At 46.6% G+C, this 22,556-nt stretch overlaps 1 protein-coding gene across 1 annotated transcript in view; it reads left to right on the top strand.

Moving 5' to 3' along the window:
- The window catches only part of IL16 (interleukin 16), a 364,690-nt gene that overhangs the window by 130,468 nt on the left and 211,666 nt on the right, over positions 1 to 22,556 (top strand). Inside the window, exons 6-10 of the mRNA XM_069625140.1 lie at positions 6,072 to 6,186; positions 7,862 to 7,935; positions 9,670 to 9,886; positions 12,810 to 12,927; positions 15,131 to 15,263. Of these exons, the coding sequence (XP_069481241.1) occupies positions 6,072 to 6,186; positions 7,862 to 7,935; positions 9,670 to 9,886; positions 12,810 to 12,927; positions 15,131 to 15,263 (657 nt within the window). The remainder of the gene's footprint in view (positions 1 to 6,071; positions 6,187 to 7,861; positions 7,936 to 9,669; positions 9,887 to 12,809; positions 12,928 to 15,130; positions 15,264 to 22,556) is intronic.

Genomic DNA, 22,556 nt, shown 5'->3' with positions numbered 1-22,556 from the left:
CTGAATGATCTACCCCACTGTTTAGAAAGGCATGTGGGGGAGGGCTGCTGCAAAGGGGGGGCTCTGTTATGCTTTCTTATCGGGTCTCCTGGGGCGCTGCCCATGTCATTTGCAGGGCCTTTGCGCAGGGTGGGCTGCATGCGGGGAGGGTCGGGGAGGAGAGCAGGGTTGCTGCTGGTGTAATGGTGCTGCTGTGTGTGTGTGTGTTGCATGAATGCACCAACTCTTTGGAAGCATGAGAAGCAGGTACTCAAGTGTTGGCGGAGCGGGGGTTGGGGGGGGGCAAAGTCCAACATGTGTTCTTCTGTTGCGTGATTTTAAAAACAAGCAGCTTTATAAATGGGCTTTGCACAGAAGAGGGGTGCTTGGTGCAGGCCTGCTTTTATTTGGTTGCTTTTTAGTTGGTGCAGAAGCTACTTAATATCCCATTTAAACTCACTGACCCTCATTATGAGGTCAAGTGTAAAGATCAAAACAGGCAGTATTTGGAAATAGCGCCTGCTTGTATACTCTGCCAGTGCTCTTAGAAAAACTGTGTGCTGCAAATAGTGCCTGATTGTGAGATGAAATACACACAACAACACTCCACATGTTCACCTCTGCCCGCGGGGCGATAGTAACAGTGTCAAAAGCCCCACTACAGTTGTCCAACTTTTGTTTTCATTATTAGACCACCCAACATTTTTCTGTACATAATGGAAACGGGTGGGGAAAGCTGGCCACCAGCCCCTCCCCACCACCCACCTTCGAGTGGAACGCAGCGAAGGGTAAACATGAAACTTTTCAAATGTTCTTTTTTGTTGAATGTTAGCGGTCGGCTTCTGTTCTGTACACAGCCCATTGCCACCCTAAGCATGGGGGGGGAGGGAGGATCATGGATGAAAACTTATTTTTATAAATAACACCTTCAGATTTTCAGAACTGCTGGGGCGTTATTTCTGGACCCACTCAGGCCCCCCATCTGTTACCACCAACTTCTGGGGTGCATTGCAATCAGGCGGGGAAACCAATATTACCGCATGTGGTTATAGTGAGTCAAATCACCCGTGCTTATTATGAGGGCCCACTCATTAAAGTCCCATGATTGCCAGCAATGAGTCCTGCAGGGTTAGGCGGGGGCTTTGGGACAGCATTTACTAAAGGGTAAACTCAAGAGTTTCGTGCATGGTACTGTTGGTGAAAGAGGTTCACTGTGTTATGTAATCGTGAACTACCCTACTACGCACACTACTTCAGTAGTATACAAAGGCGCGGAGCATGCGAGTGCTCTGGGGCCTTGACCCCTCCTGCCCCCCAAGGACATCATTTCACCAAAATGCCAGGGGCAGCGGAAGTGACACATTCGACCCATGACCTCTGATGACATCACAGAAAGTGATGTCATTTCACCCCACGTCGAAGTGATATCCCGAGAAGCGATGGAACACGACCTTTTTTTTACCCCTTGAAAAAACAGGAAGCACCATGACATAGAAGTGTTCCTAAGTACAGTACTAAAAATATGGTTACGATATCACTATAATGTGATGGACATTTCATACAAGAATGGATCGCCATATGTATCGTTAAGATCAGCGTGTATAGGCCCATATTACCAAATAACTGTGAATGCAAGCAGACGGCCAAGGCCAAATGATAATGCTGTGTTGTTGTATAGCACTCACGCTTAAGCGCGTTATATAGAAAAACTATACACCCAATATCACCCAACCTGTGTTGGTACTCATTTATCAACCTCAGAAAGATGAAAGACTGAGATGAGGTGTTTAAGAACAAACTAAATAAGTGACTCACCCCCTGAAGTGTGCCTGAAATAAACCTTTCATGAGTCTAGCCCAGGAGCTTGCATTTAAAACAAAAATCTTTTTCAAATACATTTTTTTTTTTAGGGTTAGCAAGGGTGACCACAGGGGTAGCAAGGGAGAGCTCAGGGGTCGCAGTTGCGACCCCTGGCGACCTCTAAATGGCGTCCCTGCCACCCCCTCGCCCAGGGAAAAGTAATTGCTGCTTAATATTGATACACTTTCAATGACAATTCATTATAAAACCACCAGCAGGAAATTCATAAATTGGGTTCTCTGGTAGAATGTGGAACTTTAAATCAAGTGAGGACCCAAGGCCTACATCAAGGGTTAATGCGCTCTTCTAGTCTACACCAACGATGGCTCAAGAGGTTAAGGGGTCACCTGCTTCACCTGTGCTGATTGTAGATGAAAAAGGCCACCTGTCCACACAGCACAACAAGCAGATCTTCTGGGATTTAGGGAGGACTCAATGCACAGCAAAGACAGGCCCCCTTTCCCACAGACCCGAATGATGGCATCCTGAAGACACTATGGTAAGTGAGTGCCACGGCAGAGGCGGCGGACTGCATCTCCCTAAACTGATGCTTAGTGACGCCTTCATGACTGCCTGGACCAGAGCAGTCGCTTCCTGAGTGTTAAGGAGAATTCTAATTTCTGTGCTCATTCCTTTCATCCTTAGAGTCCCCCAGCTCTTTGCGAGAGTGTCCCCTTTTTCACACTCTCTCATGTGTTTTATCCTGAATTGGATTATGTGTTTTTACAGTTTTTGGAGTCTGACAAACTCCATAGGGATCTATTTGCTGTTTTGTTGACACTCAGCAGCCCCAGTGCAGTGTCACAGAGAAATCCTTTAGATTTCTCATGAGGTTTAAATACCTTGTCTTGTGTGAACTACCGTTCCCAAGAGTAGTCAAGTGAAATTGACTTTATTTACTGTTTCTCTTTTTAGGTCCAGCACACAGCATCTTATGTGGAGCGCTGGGGTGGCTGGGGGGGGGCGTTAGGGGGTTACCTTGGAGCCCCTTATCCTACATTCTCCTGTAACTTTTTATATTGTACCCTCACTACTTTAAATGGCTGGGGGCAGTGGTTTAATGTTCCTAGCATTGTGCTTTTCTACGCAGGCAGAATCCTCTGCTGCATTATTGCACTCATGGGTGACCATTGTGTCAAAATGGCCCCAGTCTTCTTTTGTTGCCATTTCTTGTTTGTGAGATCTTTCTTGGGTTTTACTTTGCGCGCCAAACAAGGTTTGATCCCTTTGTTCATTTTTCCTTTGGCGGGTTTCAGTACTGAAACCCGCCTCTGGCTCCAGTGTGTCTGCAAGGGCAGGAAGTGAGGGAGCTGCCCGAAACTCCCCTGTCCTTTGTCTCCAGGGAAACATGAATGCACCCAGTCCTGATTGGCTGGCTGGCTGGCTGTCCTTGCGTATGTGACAGCTAGGCTGTGCAGGAGTCAGAGAAACCTACTTAAAAGGCGTCGCTTCTTGGACTGAAGTGTCACCCACTGGGAAGAACAACCCGACAAAGAAATTGTGAACGAAGCTTGCTGCATCCTCTTGGACTTTTTAACTGCCCGGTGAAGCCCTGCTGCTGTGCTGAAACTCCTTTTTCTGATCGACAAGAGAAGCTCTACAAAGGGATGACTTCTTCCCTTGGGTTAGTGGGAACAACTAACCCAAGACAAACTGTTCTGGAAGACCTTGCCCGACTGGCTGTACTTCTTTGCTGCTGCAGGAACCGAGTGGCAAGGGGAGAGAATTCCGTAGTCGAGTGCAACATCTGTAAGCTGGCCAAAAGCTCCAGGAGTCTCCTGAGGACCCTTCCAAAGCAGGACGACCCAAGCTCGAGTCACCTCACCAGAGTGCCGGACTCAAGGAGTTAAAGAAGCCCAACCGGTATCCAAGATCTGCAGTGGGGCTGTTTACCGAGCGCTGAAACCACGAAGTGCTGCAGATCCGAAAAGAGCCCGCAGCTGCTGCCGACCATCGAATTGCTGCTGCAGGAGTCCCCAGACGTCCTCCCTCTTGTCCCCACTACTGATGACCAGGAACACAGGATCTGCATCACTGCAACCAGACAGGAGCCAGCTGGGTCCTCTTCTTCCAACCAAAGGTACTCTTCTGACTTTGGTGTGCTTACCCCATCGTCTGTAGCTTTCTATTCTCGGTGAAGACTTGCAGTAGCTGCTTTTCTTGATTTGATCTCAGCTCTAACTTTCACAAGTGTATCAGCTTGTGACCCTACAGTGATATTTCTTCAAGAAACTCTCTAACTTTGTGCAAGGCGTTTACTATTTAAGACGTTGCTCAACTCCATGGACTTTGTTCCAATGGACTTTTGCTATCCTGGCTCCCTGCTGACTCCTCTATTCCATTGACTTTGATTCTTACTGTCCCTCACAGGTGATGCATTGGTTTCAAACTAATATTGCTGGGAAAGGTTTTTATATGGACTTCATTGGAAGATGTAAAGTGCTCACGTGCGCATAGAACCTGTTTAACCTTTTTCCTTCCTGTAATTTTTCCTTTCTGCCAACCTCAGAATCTACCAAAGTGCACAAGTGATATATCAATGCCATTACTGTCCTAGTTAGTGAAGTCCCCTCAGGGTGCAGGAAGTGTGAATGAAGCATCTCCAAAGAGAATCTACTTGCTTTGTATTAATTCTGGTGTATTTTGATTGTTGCATAGTGCCCTTTGTAAAGAGTGCTTATTTAAAAATAACCATTAAATACATAAATAATTATTTTAACTAAAATGACGTGAGTGTAAGTGTTACTTTTCTACTTTTTTTCCTTTTTATTGTTGCATTTACAGTTTACAAAAACCCATAACCAACAAAATGCACATAGCAAAATATAAAAACAATTCATCAAGTTTCATATTGTAAAAAGTCAGAAGGAAGGGATTACGCTAACTAAAGAGAGAGAAAAAAAGAAAAAAGAAAGATCAGAAAAAAAGAAGGAACAAACAAATATAAATAAAGCAAGAAAAAACTTCAGTTTACAAAGAATAATTCCCTTCCAAAACAAAATGTTTCTTATTCAACTCAGAAATAAGCAATATAAGAAAACGATTCAGAGATAAAACCAAGGAAAGAGCAGAACCCCACATACAGCGACACCAAAATAAATTTCTAGATACCTCTGAAGAATCAGTTGTGTAGTCCTTGAAAAGCCTAAGTCGTTCTGCACCAGAGAATGTACACTCTACTACCAAGTGTTTCAAAGTCTCGCGGGCATTGCTTACCCTACAAAACCTACATTCCTTGTCCATTACGCTTGGCCCCTCATTCATAGACATGGTTTTCCAGCTTTTAATTTTCTCAAAAACAGGTAGTTGGTTTAACCTAAAACGCATGTAATTCATGCGTGTGATAGGACAAGGAAACTTTTGAATATATAGTGGAAGACATTCCTTAGTATGTATGAACCTTGAATACTCCACAAATCCTGTACATGAATCAGTACAGTCAACCGTCTCCGCCCAGTCGGACCTGAACAAGATCTTTTTGACATGCCCCGGTCTGAGGATCAAGTCCTATTCAGATGAACAAATAATGATGAACATAGCGCACATCCATTCGTTAAACTCTTTTAAAGATGGTACTGAGCCTGCTAACATGGCAGCCTTAAGACTCGCATAGAGGGAATTTTAGGGCGGAGCGATAAGTCTTCTAAATAGAGACGACTGTCTCCACACATACCTAGCCTTTAAAGAAACCAGACACAACACGTGCCTAATGATGGCGTTTGGAATAGCCATAGAAAGACCAAGTAAACTCTTTCATAAAACTCCCTGAATGTTACTTGGCTACTTGTATTGGTGTATTTCATTGCTACAGCTCACATTTACCCCTCTTGAGATAAGCCTGGCTGCTCAGTCACACTACCAACTTGTGCAGTACAGGCCTATGCCAATTGGTGGGTTACCCAATACCAAGAGGACAAGGGTTGTGTAGTCTCCCACAGGGTTACTACACCAATGCTTGCCTAACACTGGGGACCAGGAACTCACCCACACAATGAGGACGCACATCATTGTGCTACATGGTTAAGTGTCGCTGACACATGCACTGAACGTGTGTGGTGTGCCTCCAATGAGTGAGCCTATGAGTAAGAACATAGCTAAAGGAACTTTGAAAAATGAGTGCTGTCTAGGCACTGTAGCCTGAGCAGGAACGCTTCTGAGATAACGGAAGCAACACTGTCCTCGCTCACCACAGAACATAAAACCCACAACGCTTCTCCTTTCTCCCCCTCTAGGGTCTCGGCTTTAGTATTGTTGGTGGAAAGGACAGTATTTACGGGGCGATCGGCATCTACGTCAAGACCATCTTCCCAGGTGGAGCGGCGGCTGCTGACGGAAGGCTGCAAGAAGGTAGGGCGGCGTTGCTTATCTGGGTCACTAGGGTCACAGAACCTCCTCTTCCCCTAAAGTGAATATTCCCCCCCGCCCCCCGTATGCGGATGGAAAAAACACTATTAGTTCTCAATCCTTCAGGCTTCAGCCTGGCCAGGGCCTTGAACCCACGAAGCTGCAGTGGAGCGCTCCATACCCTTACCCAGAATGGCAAAGCATTTGTGTTGAATACTCAAGTAGTAGACTGATGAAAAGCTGAGCAGAAGATAGCATCCAGCATTTCAGCACACTAAGCTATCAATAGATACAAGGACTAGACGGCAAAGGTGGATCATGGAAAGTGGAGCCTCAAGCTCACCCCAGGGTTCTGCACCAGCATTCAATGAGATGGCCCCCAACAGCTGTAAGTTTGGGGCAGAGCCGTTGCTAGGGGGGCTGAGGGGGCTACAGCCCCAGGTCTTTTGGTTGTAGCCCAGATAGAAGCTCAGGTAGACGTGTAGGCTGGGTAGGGCTTGACCAGGTAAGGCCCACTCAAAATCTTTTAATGCCCCCTGAGCAGCGCTGTGTGGGCATTTATAGGTGTTAATGTCACTGCGGTGGGACCAACTACATTAGCTTAGACAGTTCGGGCTAGGCCTCTGAGCTTAGGGGCTACAACTAAAATGCTAGCTGGCCCTGAGTCCCGCCAGTCCCGACTTTAGCGCAGCCCCTGATCTTTTCCAGACCTAGAAACACCCCTGGTGTGGGGGAGACTCGGCCGGCAAGCAGGAGAAGCCCATTTGCTCGGCGGTGCCACAGGCAGGGTCAGCGCAGGAGTGGGCGCCACCACAGGGAAAGCTCCGGTGAAGGCCGGCCAGGATTCCCTAATCGTAGCATCGCCCCGAACCCCATGTTCCTCTATGGTGCAGCCATCATGCCCATGGGGTAGCGTTTCTCTAGAGGACTTGCGGCTATGCTGACAATGGGACTTTTTACACATACAGACGGAAACCACTCCCTTTCCTTTAAGGATTTATTTGTAAAAAGCAGGGCAAAGATGCATGGAATTTCATGTCTCTTGGTTGGGTCTTTCTGCTGCCAGTTACCAGTGCAGGCCAATGGCTGTGCAAAGTGATATACCAGAAAGGTTTAAATGGCCGCTGTTGGGGGAATGTCTCTGCTGGCTGAGGCTTGTCCTTAGGTTTCTTGCCCTTACGGTGCAGCAGGGGAGCTCGGCGCATTCATGGCAAACTGAAACCACATTTTCTTACAATGAACTGCTTATATTGATGACTCATTGCAGAGAGATTCACAACCCGCGGCTCTGCAGATGTTTTTGGACTACATTTCCCATGAGACCTCACCATTGACTCTGCTGGCTGGGGCTGATGGGTGCTGCAGTCCAAAGGTTGTCACACTCATGAACTCTAACTGGGAAGCACGCGCCCACTCTGCTTGTTGGTAGCTTCAGGCCCTGGCAGCTAAAGTGCACACGGAGCCAGCCTTCACCCACCCGCTTTTATTTATTTATTTCTTTTCATTTTTGGGTAGGGCGCTACATGCTTGAAGGCAGGAGTGAACGGCAAAGAGAAAGTCAGACCACGTGAGAGCGGTCATTAGTCGGCTGAATTAAAGAGTAGACTTTTTATGCTGCTCTTGAATGAGACACTGAAGTTGTGCACAGTGACGTAACAGCCCCGCCTTCATCCCACAGGCGATGAGATTCTGGAGCTGAACGGAGCGTCCATGCGCGCATTAACCCATCACGATGCACTGCAGAAGTTTAAGGTGACCCACGATGTGTACCATGTTTGAGAGTGACCCGCGATGTGTACAATGCATGCCCATGTTTGAGGGTGACCCATGATGTGTATGTACCATGCATGCCCATGTTTGAGGGTGACCCGCGATGTGTAGCATGCATGCCCATGTTTGAGGGTGACCCACGATATGTATGTACTATGCATGCCCATGTTTGAGGGTGACCCACGATGTGTACCATGCATGCCCATGTTTGAGGGTGACCCGCGATGTGTACCATGCATACCCATGTTTGAAGGTTACCCACGATGTGTATGTACCATGCATGCCCATGTTTGAGGGTGACCCGCGATGTGTACCATGCATGCCCATGTTTGAGGGTGACCCGCAATGTGTACCATTCATGCCCATGTTTGAGGGTGACCCACAATGTGTACCATGCATGCCCATGTTTGAGGGTGACCCGCGATGTGTACCATTCATGGCCATGTTTGAGGGTGACCCACGATGTGTATGTACCATGCATGCCCATTTTTGAGGGTGACCCACGATGTGTATGTACCATGCATGCCCATGTTTGAGGGTGACCCGTGATGTGTACCATGCCTGCCCATGTTTGAGGGTGACCCGTGATGTGTACCATGCATGCCCATGTTTGAGGGTGACCCGCGATGTGTACCATGCATGCCCATGTTTGAGGGTTACCCACGATGTATATGTATTATGCATGCCCATGTTTGAGGGTGACCCACAATGTGTATGTACCATGCATGCCCATGTTTGAGGGTGACCCGTGATGTGTACCATGCATGCCCATGTTTGAGGGTCACCCGCGATGTGTACCATTCATGCCCATGTTTGAGGGTGACCCACGATGTGTATGTACCATGCATGCCCATGTTTGAGGGTGACACACAATGTGTACCATGCATGCCCATGTTTGAGGGTGACCCGTGATGTGTACCATGCATGCCCATGTTTGAGGGTGACCCGCAATGTGTACCATGCATGCCCATGTTTGAGGGTCACCCGCGATGTGTACCATTCATGCCCATGTTTGAGGGTTACCCACGATGTGTATGTACTATGTATGCCCATGTTTGAGGGTGACCCACGATGTGTATGTACCATGCATGCCCATGTTTGAGGGTGACCCGTGATGTGCACCATGCATGCCCATGTTTGAGGGTCACTCGCGATGTGTACCATTCATGCCCATGTTTGAGGGTGACCCACGATGTGTATGTACCATGCATGCCCATCTTTGAGGGTGACACACAATGTGTACCATGCATGCCCATGTTTGAGAGCGACCCGCGATGTGTACCATGCATGCCCATGTTTGAGGGTTACCCACGATGTGTATGTACTATGCATGCCCATGTTTGAGGGTGACCCACGATGTGTATGTACCATGCATGTCCATGTTTGAGGGTGACCCGTGATGTGTACCATGCATGCCCATGTTTGAGGGTCACTCGCGATGTGTACCATTCATGCCCATGTTTGAGGGTGACCCACGATGTGTATGTACCATGCATGCCCATGTTTGAGGGTGACACACAATGTGTACCATGTATGCCCATGTTTGGGGGTGACCTGCGATGTGTACCATGTATGCCCATTTTTGAGGGTGACCCGCGATGTGTACCATACATGCCCATGTTTGAGGGTGACCCGCGATGTGTACCATGCATGCCCATGTTTGAGCCACGGTCCTCCTGCAGCCTGATTTTGATGTGACCTTTGCCCTTCTTGCAGCAAGTCAAGAAGGGCTTGCTGATGCTGACGGTCCGCACCGGCCTGGGCGCCCCCCACTCTGCGTCGGGCTACCTGTCCTCTCAGCTCTGCCGCTCCCCCAGCTCCAGCACCTGGGCCACGAAGGCAAGCTGCTCGCTGGAGCCCGGGGCCTCCCCCTGTGTGCTCAACGCCATGAACCCCAATGACCGCGTCTTGATGGAGGTCTCCTTGGAGAAGGGTAAGATCAAGGCCACCTCCTAAAGCCCAGCTTGAAGGATAATGGCAATTGCATGCATACTGTTAAATGAATTTTACACACTTACTCTGCCTGTGCAGACTAGTATCGTCTCAGATTTTCAAGGGCTCCGAGCGACTGTTGTTTTTTCCCGTGTTACCACCCTACTTGAGCGCTTTGGAACACTTGCCTGTGTATAGGCGCTTTATAAATAAACAATACCATGCCATATCATCTGACTTTGGTGGGTACAGTGTTGCATAACACGTAGACACTGAAGGGATTTGCCTTCAAAGAGTTATCCCATTACAGTTTGCTAAAATGTGTGTTCTGTGGTAGTGCTGTAGTGTGTGTTTGTTTTATTTTTTGTTTGTTTTATTCATTTGTAATGAGCGCCAGACCCAAGGGTAACATGGAGCAGGAACAACAAGGTTATTCTCAGCTTGGTTACAGTGCTGTACAGTAAATTACAGTTACATTACAGAGTTGAGGGTTGATGTATATTTGGGGGGCTTCCCTTATAGTCCCTTGGACGCAGCGTTTCCAGTTTGTTGACTTTACTTTTTCAGGGGTAGGAATGGACCAAAAACACCTGTTATGGTTCCAGCGCAAAACAAAGAAAAGCCAGAAATACGCGAACCAAAACTTGCCCACAGACCTGCCCTGCTCATGACGTCATCGATGACATCACCAACAACCTCGCAAATTGTGCCACCAATATCATTAACAACATCACATATGATGTAATCCGTGACATCACACATTTCGTGATTGGTGGGCACACACCCTGCACCAAAATGTAGCAGTGGGGAACCATGCATATATTGCTGTTTTGTGACAGGAATCTTAACACAGTTTCAATGTCCACACTCTCCTGAGTGGATATGAACTAGGCCAGGTGATGCACCTTTGCCCTGTGACCCCTTGATAGCTTAAGGCAGCTCCTGTGTGGCCCGGAGATCTGCCAGGCGGGCACTGCCTATGGCTGCATTGAGTCACCAGAGGTCATGGAGTGGGATTGGGAGGCTGGTGGCTGCCTTTGCTTTCTCTCTTTGGTGAATGGGATCTGTGCTGGTCACCAGTCTCCCCGGATAACATACTTAGCCTTCTTCCTTGTAGTTTGCCACAAGCAAAGGTGTCCTTTCTTTTTTTATCGCCATACACTCAAAATTCTATGAGTTCTTTCACAGTCAATGATTTATAAATGTTGCCTGTCCACACAGAACACACTATTCTGCCCTTTATAGTTTGCTTTAGAGTGTGCATCCGTGTGTATCGCAGATGTGGTGTCATTGTGATGTCCTGGGTGGCATCGTGTGCCCTTTGCAAAGTGTCCCTTGGCCATTGGCCACAGCCGCAGTCATGGCCCTTGACCTGCAAGCCGGCGATAGAGACAGAGAGACCACTGGGCAGGACCCTCCCAGGGGCCACTTCGGGTGGCTTGCCCACCCAAGGCATGGGCAAAGTGGCACGCATCTCACTGACCTGCATTTGTGGCAAAGTGGCAACGGGGCCTTGGTCCGGATCAGGGTCTCTGGCTTCTTGGGGTTCATTTATTTTCTGGGAAGGGGGCCAATGGCCCACGGGCCTGCAATGGTGGCATAGTGGCCCGGGTGCCTGGCTGCAGATAGGGCCCTCGGCCACCTTCGGTGGCTTGGTCGGCAATGAGGCATGGGTTGTCCAACTCCAGGCCTTGAGGGCCAGAAACGTGACAGGTTTTCTGGATAGCCCTCATTGATATTCATGAGCAAAAATGGGCACTTAACGAGCAGTATCCTGAAAATCCAACATGGATCTGGCCATTGAGACCTGTAGTTGGACAACCCTGCAACCATGTCCTGGCTAAAGTTGCCACTTGCTATGCACGCAGGCCATGGATAGTGGTCCTTCGTTTGGTTAGGAGGTGACGAGGCTCGCCAAATGCCACATCCCAGGCAAAGTGCCCGCTCGGCACTGCCGCCGGCCATACACAGAAGGTACTTCGAGGATGATCGTCTGGATTAAAAAACATTGACACTCTATGAAAAAAAACCTATATGCTGAAGTTTCCCTAAAAGAAACACTGGAATTCACACGAAAGAATTGCTGTAGGAACATTCTGGTTGCCCAGCAATACCACAAAATGCCACATATTCCCCGGTGGTGGTTACTCTGCCAACACTATCAGCTCAGCCACTGGCATGCGCAACGCATGATGCCGTGTACCCTTTAACATTTAACATGCACATAGCCGCACACACACAAAAAACTAACATCTCACACTGCCTAGCCCTTCTTTTAAATGAATTTGAGAGCAACCACAAAACCTCCCCACTTAAAGAGATTACTTTAAAGGCCGGGTGGCATGCGGTGCAACAGCAGGCGGTGTGAGCTTCCTCAGAGACACTGTGAGCAGTGCACAGGGTTTCATTAGGATTGTGGTGGCTGTGCTGCGGGTGCTTTGTGGAGTTTTGCTGTTTTGCGCTGCAACCCTGATATCCCCTTAGCAAGGTTTTTCTGTTTGTTTTGTTAGGGTACACTTAACCATAAAGTCCTTTTAGTTATTTTTTTTTTTTTATTTTTTTTTTTTTATTTTATTGCATCAATTAGTTACCAAAGGAAACTTTAAATGCATTGTGGAGATAAAAAGAAAAGAAAAGAATTGAAAAAAAGGAAGAAAAGGAAGAAGAAAAAAAAAACAAAAACACAGTTAAACCAATTATAAAGTCCCTTTAAGCAAAGGGTACGCACTCTGTATATGACAACACGTGTGTGTGTGTGTGTGTGTCTATGCATGCACTCAATTACCTGTACAGACTTAAGGTCACTTTCTATCGTGGCCGTGTTGTTTGTATAATTCAGAAATAACTGTGGTATATAGCGCCTGGTGATGCCATGAGGGAGCTGTACACATCTATTCCTCTCATGGCTGCATTTCGACTTGCAGAAGCAGGCGTGGGCCTTGGAATCGGACTGTGCAGCGTCCCCCACTGTCCAGGGGTCTGTGGCACATTCATCCACACGCTGTCGCCAGGGTCTGTGGCACACATTGACGGAAGACTCAGGTATTTACCCACGGTGCTGGTTTCGGTGCTGCATGCCTGCTTTCTCTCAACGCCTGTGTCATCGACTGCTTCTTATTTGCTTCTGTCAAAGTCTTCGGTGGGCATTTGCCTCTGTCTTGCCAGTTGTGTAACATGAAATGACCGGTGCCACATGCAGAATGTTACAAGGTGCCCCTGAGAATCCGTATGCCCTGGTATAGATGCCAAGCTACAAGCTTGCAACCATTGAATGTGTACATAAAATGCATTGGAAAAAGAAAGACACATGCTGATTGCCAAGGGCATTGGGCCAGAGAGGCTGACTCAAACTGGGCAGGAGTTAAAAAGGACTAAACGGGGTTCTTCCAACATGAGCAACTCCTGCTACCATTTAATTTGAAGACAGCAGAGCAGGGTACACTAGCGGTGCTCCACATTGCTGCTATAAAGCAGGCATAGCCAGCTGTCCATTTCCCGTAACAAGACTGATCGCCATTATGCTGATTAGAAGCTGATGTTGCAAGTCTCCACCTGCCCAAGAGCTAGCTTTTTAAAAAATGTATTTCACTTTCTTGCAGGTGTTCTCCGGTCATATCTGCTTAATGTGATGTAATGTAATATGGCATTTGTGTAGTTCCTTTTCCCATTAGTATGGCCTCAAAGCGCTGTAGGTGAACGCCCTTGGAGGACCGAAGTATGAGAGGTTGGTCAGAGGGTTTTGCAATGCCTGGGTGCTTTTTAGCCAATACGGAGGTAGGTGGGGGCGGCTACGTCCCAGCGAGCGAGCCCTGTAGAGCTGGCTTGTGGATGGGCGCTGTGAAGGCTGTCGGGAGAGGATGCGAGTCAAGGAGACAGATGATGTGTCCAGCCAGATGTGTCATCATGTGGCGTACGATTGCAGATAGGCACGGGTGGGTGGCCCTGCTGCGGCTATTTTACGTTGGCATGGAGTGTGATACGTACCATTGGTAGGAAATAGGTCCAGTTTCCTCCCGTGCGTTAGCAAGTGTGCCACTTCCCACATGTCCAGTAACATCTACTGTCAGTTTCCCAATGGTCACTTACGTGTCTTGACAGTTTCCAGAAGCCATTAACAGGTAATGAATTTCCAAACGCAGAAAAACAACTTTCTCTGTGGCCACTAACAGGTGTTTACAGTCCCTATAAATATGGTAACATACTTTCCCAGTTTTCATCTGCCAAGTAACACGCCTGTTCACTCTTCACGTGCCCACAAGTCCTTGCAAATGCTGAGTAACACATATTGCAACTTTCCCCATGCCCAGGAAGAGGTGTTGCTATTGATCAGTAACAGATATGAGACATTCTCACCACCCCCAGTAATAGGGATTACTAGTCTCCACATTCCCAACCCTAGGTGGTATTTTACCCCCTCCCAAATGAATCTCTGACTACCAATGAAGGGAGTCCCACCCAAATACAAGATGGCTTCAGAATGTCTTATTTTGTGTTGCAAAGGACAGTCTGCACCGAGCACTCCGAAGAGACACAGCGAGGGGTTGCGTTGAGCAACTTGAGCATTCGTAGCAGCGCTCCCTCCATTTCAGCGACTGCACGGGTTTATGCGACAGTCTTATATTTTTCCCTACTTACACTGGGAGAGATTTGAAAGCCACACTAGCTAAGAGAGCAACGCAGGCACAACAAGCATCCAATAATGGAGCATGGTTGCGTGAACAGGGATCTGCAACCTTTGGCTCTCCAGCGGTTTAGGACTAAAACTCCCAACATCCCAAGCTAGCATCATCAATGGCAAGGGGTCATGGGAAGTGTAGTCCAAAACATTTAGTGTCAAATGTTGCAGACCTCTGTTCTAACCATTCTGCTTGTGTCAACCTTTAATTGTCTCATTTTCTTGCACTTTACCCTTCTTCTTCTACCACTTTGCTTTACCACATTCACTCTACCCCACTCACTCTACCCCACTCACTCTACCCCACTCACTTGCACATTGTTTCCTTACATCCCTCCTCGTTTCAATTTTCCATATTTTCAAGTTGTGCCAAAACAATGACAACACCCTCAATGACTGCATAAATGCACATAACAACAGTAATATTCTTAATATTAGAAAGGATAATAATATGAACAGTCACAAAGATAACTTCACTTCAGTGTGTGAGAGTACTGGACGCATGCTTTCCTGCAGACGCAGACCACTTTACCATACTGCATTATTTTTATTTTGTTTTTCCTTTTATAGGTGTGGGGATGAAATCATAGAAATTAATGATACGGCGACACTGAACACATCCATTAATGAGGTGTATGGAATTCTCAGCCACTGCTGCCCTGGACCAGTTCACATCATTGTAAGCCGGCATCCTGACCCGCAGGTAACACGTCAACTATCTCTGATGGCCACATTCCCGAGTGTGTGCCGGCACAATGACCACAGAATCAATCATTTTACAACGCACAAAACACAACAACACCAATGTACACTGCTGTGGGGGGAACCAGTATTGCAATGAGGACTAGATGCGCGGGACATCACCCTGGCTGAAGCTTCACTGGGCCTGTCAGTTCTTTGGAATCACTTTGTAGCCTCGTCGGACTCTTCATAAAAGGACCCCTTGTGAAAACATAAAAATTGCTATGAGGCTGGGAAGCCCAAAGGAAACACACCAACACAGGTTACAAAGAACATACAAGTGCTTTATTTAAAAGCTACAACAGTTACCAAAGTCAATCGACAAACGGATAGCTATTCGGCTCTCAGAGTAACGTAACGAACTTCAACGAAGGTTCGATGCATTAGTAGAGAGACCGTACATTGGAATATTTGGGTCTTTTATATGGTTTGTCCAGCCCCCGGCCAACCCTCTCGCGGGTTAACCATTCATGGGATCAGACCTAGGGTTCCTTGCCAGGTCAATCCTATAATTTATGCGTTTTGATCTGTTTCGCTGATACAGTTGTTCATTTACACATAGGTCAGCAATAGGACAAGGTCTCAGTTCGCGACCCCGACAAGAGGCCTGCAGGAATATTAATTATTCGTGTGTGCGGAGGTCACAACGGCCAGAATCTCGCTCAGAATATCATTCAGCCTCCATTTTGATGTTCAGGGTGACTTCCACATTACAAGAGAACCTAAAATGGCGGCCAAATCCAAGGTGGCGACTTACATTACTTTTCGTTAAGGTCAAGACCTTGCCGCGGAGTCTATTCACATGATATTTTAGACAACTTGGCGTAGGCCAATACACATTCAATTACTGCGATAGGAGGCATAATATTATTTCGATTCCGACAGACCCTCCTTTTGGCCTATGCCAAGTGCTAATATCATTTCTAATACTTTTGCAAATATCTCCATGCATTGTCATCCATACATCCCGAATCATTGTCTGTAATGTCTATAGCCATTAGGTCGTTCATCAGAACCTCTTGTAACACGAACTCTTTAGAAGCTGTATCTGGGGCATATATTCTATGCCCTATTGTGCTCACTGCTTGGGCACAACATCCCCCTAGCATTCCACATATACTCGGAAGACATTGAAAACAGCAACAAAGGAATAGCAGGATCCCCAATATAACCAGGATGACAGAAAGCACCTTCCAGCCCCAAGATCGTAAAGAATCCTAAAACAAGGTGCTAAGATTCCAATCTCCTACAGGGATATGTACTTCAGAACTAAGGATATGTAAGTTCTGTATTGCTTTAAAAATTGTCGGCGAGGAATCTGGACCGAAAACACAGCAAGCGGACCCCACCAATTTGCATACTCCACCTCGTTCTGCCAGAATGACATCTAATGCCATCCGATTTTGGAGTGCTACCAATCTTATTGCTTTTTGTTCTAGTGTCATATTGTAGGGTATGTCCGTGGTCCGGTTGATCATTCCCTCCAGTACCCTTGCTAATCCCCTAATGTTCTCAGAGTTTGTTATCTGTCCCCAAAAGGGCACAACTGATTTTGCTATATCTCCCAATACTTGCCCAGGGGTATCTCTGTTCTTGTCCCGCCGTGGGCGAGCCTTAGAAACCTCCAATGTACTAGCTATAAATACCCCAGGTAACAGGATTCCTAAATAACAGGTTCCCTGCCAATCCTTGGGCAACCAGGGAAATGCTAAACTACCACAAACAAAATAGACAGGCCCCCCTATATACAGAGGACTGTTTTCTCCAGTCAAATTTACAATGTTCACACAACCTTCAAAATCTCCCATTGGCCGAGTGCCATTTCTTTGTACACAAAAGGGGACTGAATCAGGGCTATGATTTATAGAGTAGAAAGGAGGCACGGCGTCCTTATTGCCTATCAGAGCCGTTTTAAAGGAAATTAGAGTTTGAAAGGGAAGAGATACTTTATCAGACGGCCTAATAGAAGCGACATTAGGTTTACTTCTATTCGCAAATAGCGAGCATCGCAGGGGAGTCAATTCACGTTTCTCGAAATCATTCAAATTAGTTCCATCAAAGTTCCCTGAGATGCTATCATTCCAACGGCCAAAGAATGGTGCTCTAAGAGAGGCATAGCAAGCAATCGTTAAAGGTAAAGGGTGAATATACCATCTTAGCCCCTTGTTCCCATGTTGCGGTAAATGAGTGCAAATCCAACAATTACTCTTATTAAAAATGGCATGCGTTGCATTCATTACTATCATTAAAGTGTTATTATGATACTTTTGTCTATGTTGGGAGTCTCTAGGGGACAGAGTGTGAAGGTGTACAGAGGGAGTCAAAGCAGTTGGTACAATTTCGATTGGTAGTAGAGCTTTTAGAGGATACATTTCTTCAAAGTACCAAAGTCCTACAGCAGTAATTGCAAAAATACCAATTATCATTATCAAAACACAGCAATACGTTTTCGGGGCCCAGGCACATTGTTCATTGTCCAAGTTGGTCACCCCCCTAATCACAAGTCCAGTGCAGGGAGCAGCAGTGGAGGTGGCAGGCATTGTAGTTCCTCAATCGACGACCCCAATGTTCGTTGCTGACGACGCTACGGTCGCGCGATTTCTTAGTCCTTCCCAACCCTAGCCAGCAGAATCCCTTTTGTTCAACAGAAACTTTCTTATACAAAAGAAAAACTTTCAACCACTTCTATTTTCCAAATGCACGGAAAAACCCGTGCCATAGTTCTATTTCCTTCATCGAAGGTTGAACCTGGTGGTACCCAAGACTGTTTGATCTGAAAATAAGGTGTCGTCTCTTCCTGAGGGAAGCGACATATCAGAGGCGACGGAAGTCGCAGAACTTGAAACAGTGTTTTCCGGAAGTGATTTTTCAAGAGAGTGCGGAGACGAAATGGACTGTTCCCCAAGCTCCACGGGCTCAGAGAAATTCTCCGACGCACTCACAGCGCTGTTTGCTACTCCAAGATCAGAGACTGTAGCATCAGCGAGGGGTTCTACTTCTTCTGTAACGTGTGGCGTCGGGTGAGGAAGTTTCTTGACATGCGTCGCGTGGATCCAGTGTTTCTTCCCAGCCACCCGCACTGCTGTCCGGGTGACCAACAGCACCTGGTAGGGTCCTTTCCAACGAGGAGCGAGACAGGAAGACCTTTCGTAGGCCTTCACTAGGACCCAACTTCCAGGCTGTATATCGTGTCCTGGGCCCGTAAAACATACAGGTAAAGCTGAATAAACCTGGTGATAAATGAAATACAGGTTTTTAGTTAACTGGTTACAGTAATCTACAAGCAATACATTTTCCACCTCTCTCAGGGCTTTAGGCTTTGGGAGACCCCAAATGTTAGCAGGCCTCCCCATTACTACCTCAAATGGAGAAAGCCCAGTCTTAGTTTGAGGTGTGGTACGCATAGCTAATAATACAATAGGTAAGGCATCTGGCCATTTCAGCTTGGTATTGGCACATGTTTTTGCAAGCTTATTCTTAAGATACCATTATGTCTTTCCACCAACCTAGCACTTTGAGGATGTCTGGCTGAGTGAAATCGTTTCTCAATATGTAACGCTGTGCATATCTGCAAATTTACTGCTGCAACAAAATGTGGACCATTGTCCGACCAAATTACCCTTGGGAGCCCAAATCGAGGAAAGAATTATTTTACCATAGACTTTGCAGTGTTCCATCTCAATAAAATCAAAGTGAATGACCTCGAAGGGAACAGAAGGGGGCCCAAAGCTTCCCCTTGGAGTTACTGTCCCCTTTGCCACATTGTGCTGCAAGCAGATCATACAGTTCCGGACATGACGTTGTGAAGTCTCTGGAATCTTGTTATTCACCCAGACTTGTTTTAACATTTTTGTGATCTGCTGAGCACACACATGTGTAGGACCGTGTGCCACCGTAACCATTGCCAGTACATATGAATCAGGGAGCAACCATTTTCCTTCAGATGTATCCACCCAACACCCATCATCATCTAGTTTCCCCATTCCTTCGGCCCACCTTTTAGATTCTTCTACTGTGGCATCAGTTTGAATATCTCGCACAGACCCAATACCTTCATCCATTACATAAGCATCTTTCATTTCCCTTAGAGCATACATGTCCGTGCTAAGGTCTGTGGCCGTTTGCCTGGCTATCAGGTCCGCAAAAGTGTTCCCTTTTCCCATATCATCTATGACCTTATGATGTGCTGCACATTTCATGATCGCTAACTGCCTAGGGAGCGAGAGTGCCGAGAGCAATTGCATTATCAAGGGGTCATGCTGAATCTTGGTCCCATGTGAGGTAAGGAACCCTCTTTCTGACCAGAGCCTCCCAAAGTTGTGAGCCACCCCAAAGGCGTACTGGCTATCAGTATATATATTTACTATACGCCCTTCGGAGAGTTCACAAGCTCGGGTCAATGCTATAATCTCTGCGGCCTGCGCGGAGTTATACGAAATTCTCTTAGTTTCAACAACTTTACTCAACGTAGTAACTGCGTAAGCAGCTGTAGATGTACCATCTGAAAGTTTGAAGCAGGAGCCATCACAAAACAGCTCCCCTTCTGCATTGTCCAAAGGAGTATCTATAAGATCTATCCTGCCCTTTGTTTCTTGTTCAGTGGTATACAGGCAGTCATGTAATTCTTCGTCACCGCAAACAGTGTTTTGCGGGAAAGGTAAGAGTTCAGCCGGATTAAGAACACAACACCTCTTAATCTGAATGTGAGGGGCAAACAGAATTAATTCATACCTTGTTAGCCATGCAGAGGTGAGGTGTTGCATTTAGGTTTTGTTCAATAGGATATCTACAGAGTGAGGTACCATCAAAATCAAATCATGGCCTAGGACCATTCCCTCACTCTGTTTTACAGACGCGGCAGCAGCAGCGACAGCTCGCAAACATCTTGGCAAAGCGCATGCGACAGGATCAAGGGTGGAGGAGTAGTAGCCGCATGGCCTATTCTTCCCTCCGTGTTCCTGTGTTAACACAGCCAAAGCACATCCATCACATTCATGCACAAACAACACAAAGGCCTTGTCATAATTTGGAGTACCCAGAACCGGTGCAGAGCATAACGCGGTTTTGAGAAGCTCAAATGATCGTTGATGTTCCGATTTCCATGGCAGTGGCAGAGAAATGCCCTTCTTCTTCAAAGCCAACATCGGTTTTATCACTAGTGAAAAGTTTGGGATCCACAATCTACAGTAAGAAGCCATACCTATTAAGGCTCTGACTTCCTTCTGTGTATTTGGAACAGACATGCCAGAAATGTGTTTTATTCTTTCAGGTGTCAATCTTCTCCCCTCCTTTGACAGGAGGTAGCCTAAATAGGCGACCTCCTGACAACAATATTGACATTTTTTTGAGCGAAGCTTTATGACCATTTTTAGCTAAATGAACAAGCAACAAAACAGTGCCTTCTTTACAAGCACTTTCAGAGTCTGCAGCCAAAAGCAAATCATCAACATATTGAAGCAGTGTACAAGTAGGTGGCAATTCAAGGGTGTCGAGCTGCTCTTTCAAAGCTCTACTATAAATGCTTGGACTTTCAGTATACCCTTGAGGTGCCCTAGTAAATGTAAATGAGCGTCCCCCCAAGGTGAACGCAAACAAATATCTACTTTCCTTATGTATAGGGATGCTAAAGAAAGCGTTTTTTTAAATCCACAACGCTGAAGTGCGTAGCCGTAGCAGGGATCATTGTCAATATCGTCGTTACATCAGGCACGATTGGAAATTGTGAGGCGACAACTCTGTTAATAGCACGAAGATCAATTATGAACCGGTATGGGATTGCATTGTCTCCTTTCTTATATACAGGCAAGATCGGACTGTTACACAAACTAGCTGTAATCTCCTCGATCACCCCACGATACACAAAATCGGAGACAATGCATTTCAAAGCACGCTCGCCCTCAACTGATATTTTATACTGCGGAATGCGTGGTAGTTTAACTCCATGTTTCAAAACTATTTTAACGGGCTCAATCTGTAGTACCCCGACATCATTGTCGTCGACCGCCCATAAACATTCCGGGACAATGCTAAACTCAGGAGGCAAAGGTCGAATCAGAAACTGAGAATTAGGAAGTTGCTGTGGTGAAACCGTCAGCCGTACTCCATCAGACGAACAATGAATTACTGCATTCAATTTCTTTAACAAATTTAACCCCAGCAAATTCTCTCCACAGTTCGAAGTCAAAAGAAAAGGGCAATGGTCCTTAAAGGGATCCAAAGAAACAGACAACGGTGAAGAAACCGGACAGACAATTGGTATACCAGAAAACCCTACGGAAACATTTGTTTGCCCTGACAGTGGAATGTTTGGAACCCGAGAATGATCAATGGAGCACTTCTGTGCTCCAGTGTCTATCAAAAACTGGTGTTTCCTATTCCCTACTAATAATTCAACGTAGGGGCCTCTCTCATTAACGGGAAGAGGTGAAGGTTCCAAGCCCTGCTTCGGGTGGTCCTAATGAAATAGAGTATCGTCGGAAGGAAGCTCTTCAGAAAGGTAGGCAGCAGAAGGGTGATCAAATATGTTCCTCGAGTCCACACTCGAGGTCTGATTTTCCTGTGAAAAAGGTTGCTGAGGATCTTGCAAAAACTGACTTCTATCAGGGCCCCCTGCTCCAGGGCGGCCCCTATGTCGTCTACCCATACTCCCAAACGCACTGTTTGACCTTTGTCGAAGGACGGGGCACTGTGCTCGCCAATGACCTTCCTGGCGGCAATAAGCACATTGATTAATATTCACAGAACCCAAAGGAGCATTTCCTTTTGGGAGATACTGACCTCTGGTCTGTGTCGTGCCTCCTCTGGGGTTTCTAACAATTTGTTGTAATAATACTTTGGTTTTCAAATCTCCTTTCCTCTTTTCTATTTTCTCCTTCTCATTATTAACACGGTTCTCATAATACTGAGCCATGTGCAAAACTTCAGATTGAGATTTTGCCTGGCAAGCGCTCTCAGAGGAGATAATCTGTGACTGGATGTCGGGCAACAATCCACGTACACATTTGTCCACAAACAACCTTTTCCCAGACTCTGTACCCAAGTCCTGCCCACTGAAGTCAGGAAATACCTGCTCGAATCTGTTAAAGAATTCGGTGGCGCCTTCAGTTTTCCCTTGAACACAGGCCGTAAGCTTGTCCCAAATAATTCTTTTCTCTGGAATTATAGTTTTTAATTTTGCGACAATTCTATCAGGCAAAGTAAGTATTACCTGAGGTGATTTCTCACCTGCTGGTCTTTCCCCATCAACCCTAATCAT

This window comes from Ambystoma mexicanum, chromosome 11 (assembly GCF_040938575.1).
Source record: "Ambystoma mexicanum isolate Mex_15411 chromosome 11, UKY_AmexF1_1, whole genome shotgun sequence".
Lineage (NCBI taxonomy): Eukaryota > Metazoa > Chordata > Amphibia > Caudata > Ambystomatidae > Ambystoma > Ambystoma mexicanum.
This window is presented reverse-complemented; position numbering and strand designations above follow the sequence as displayed.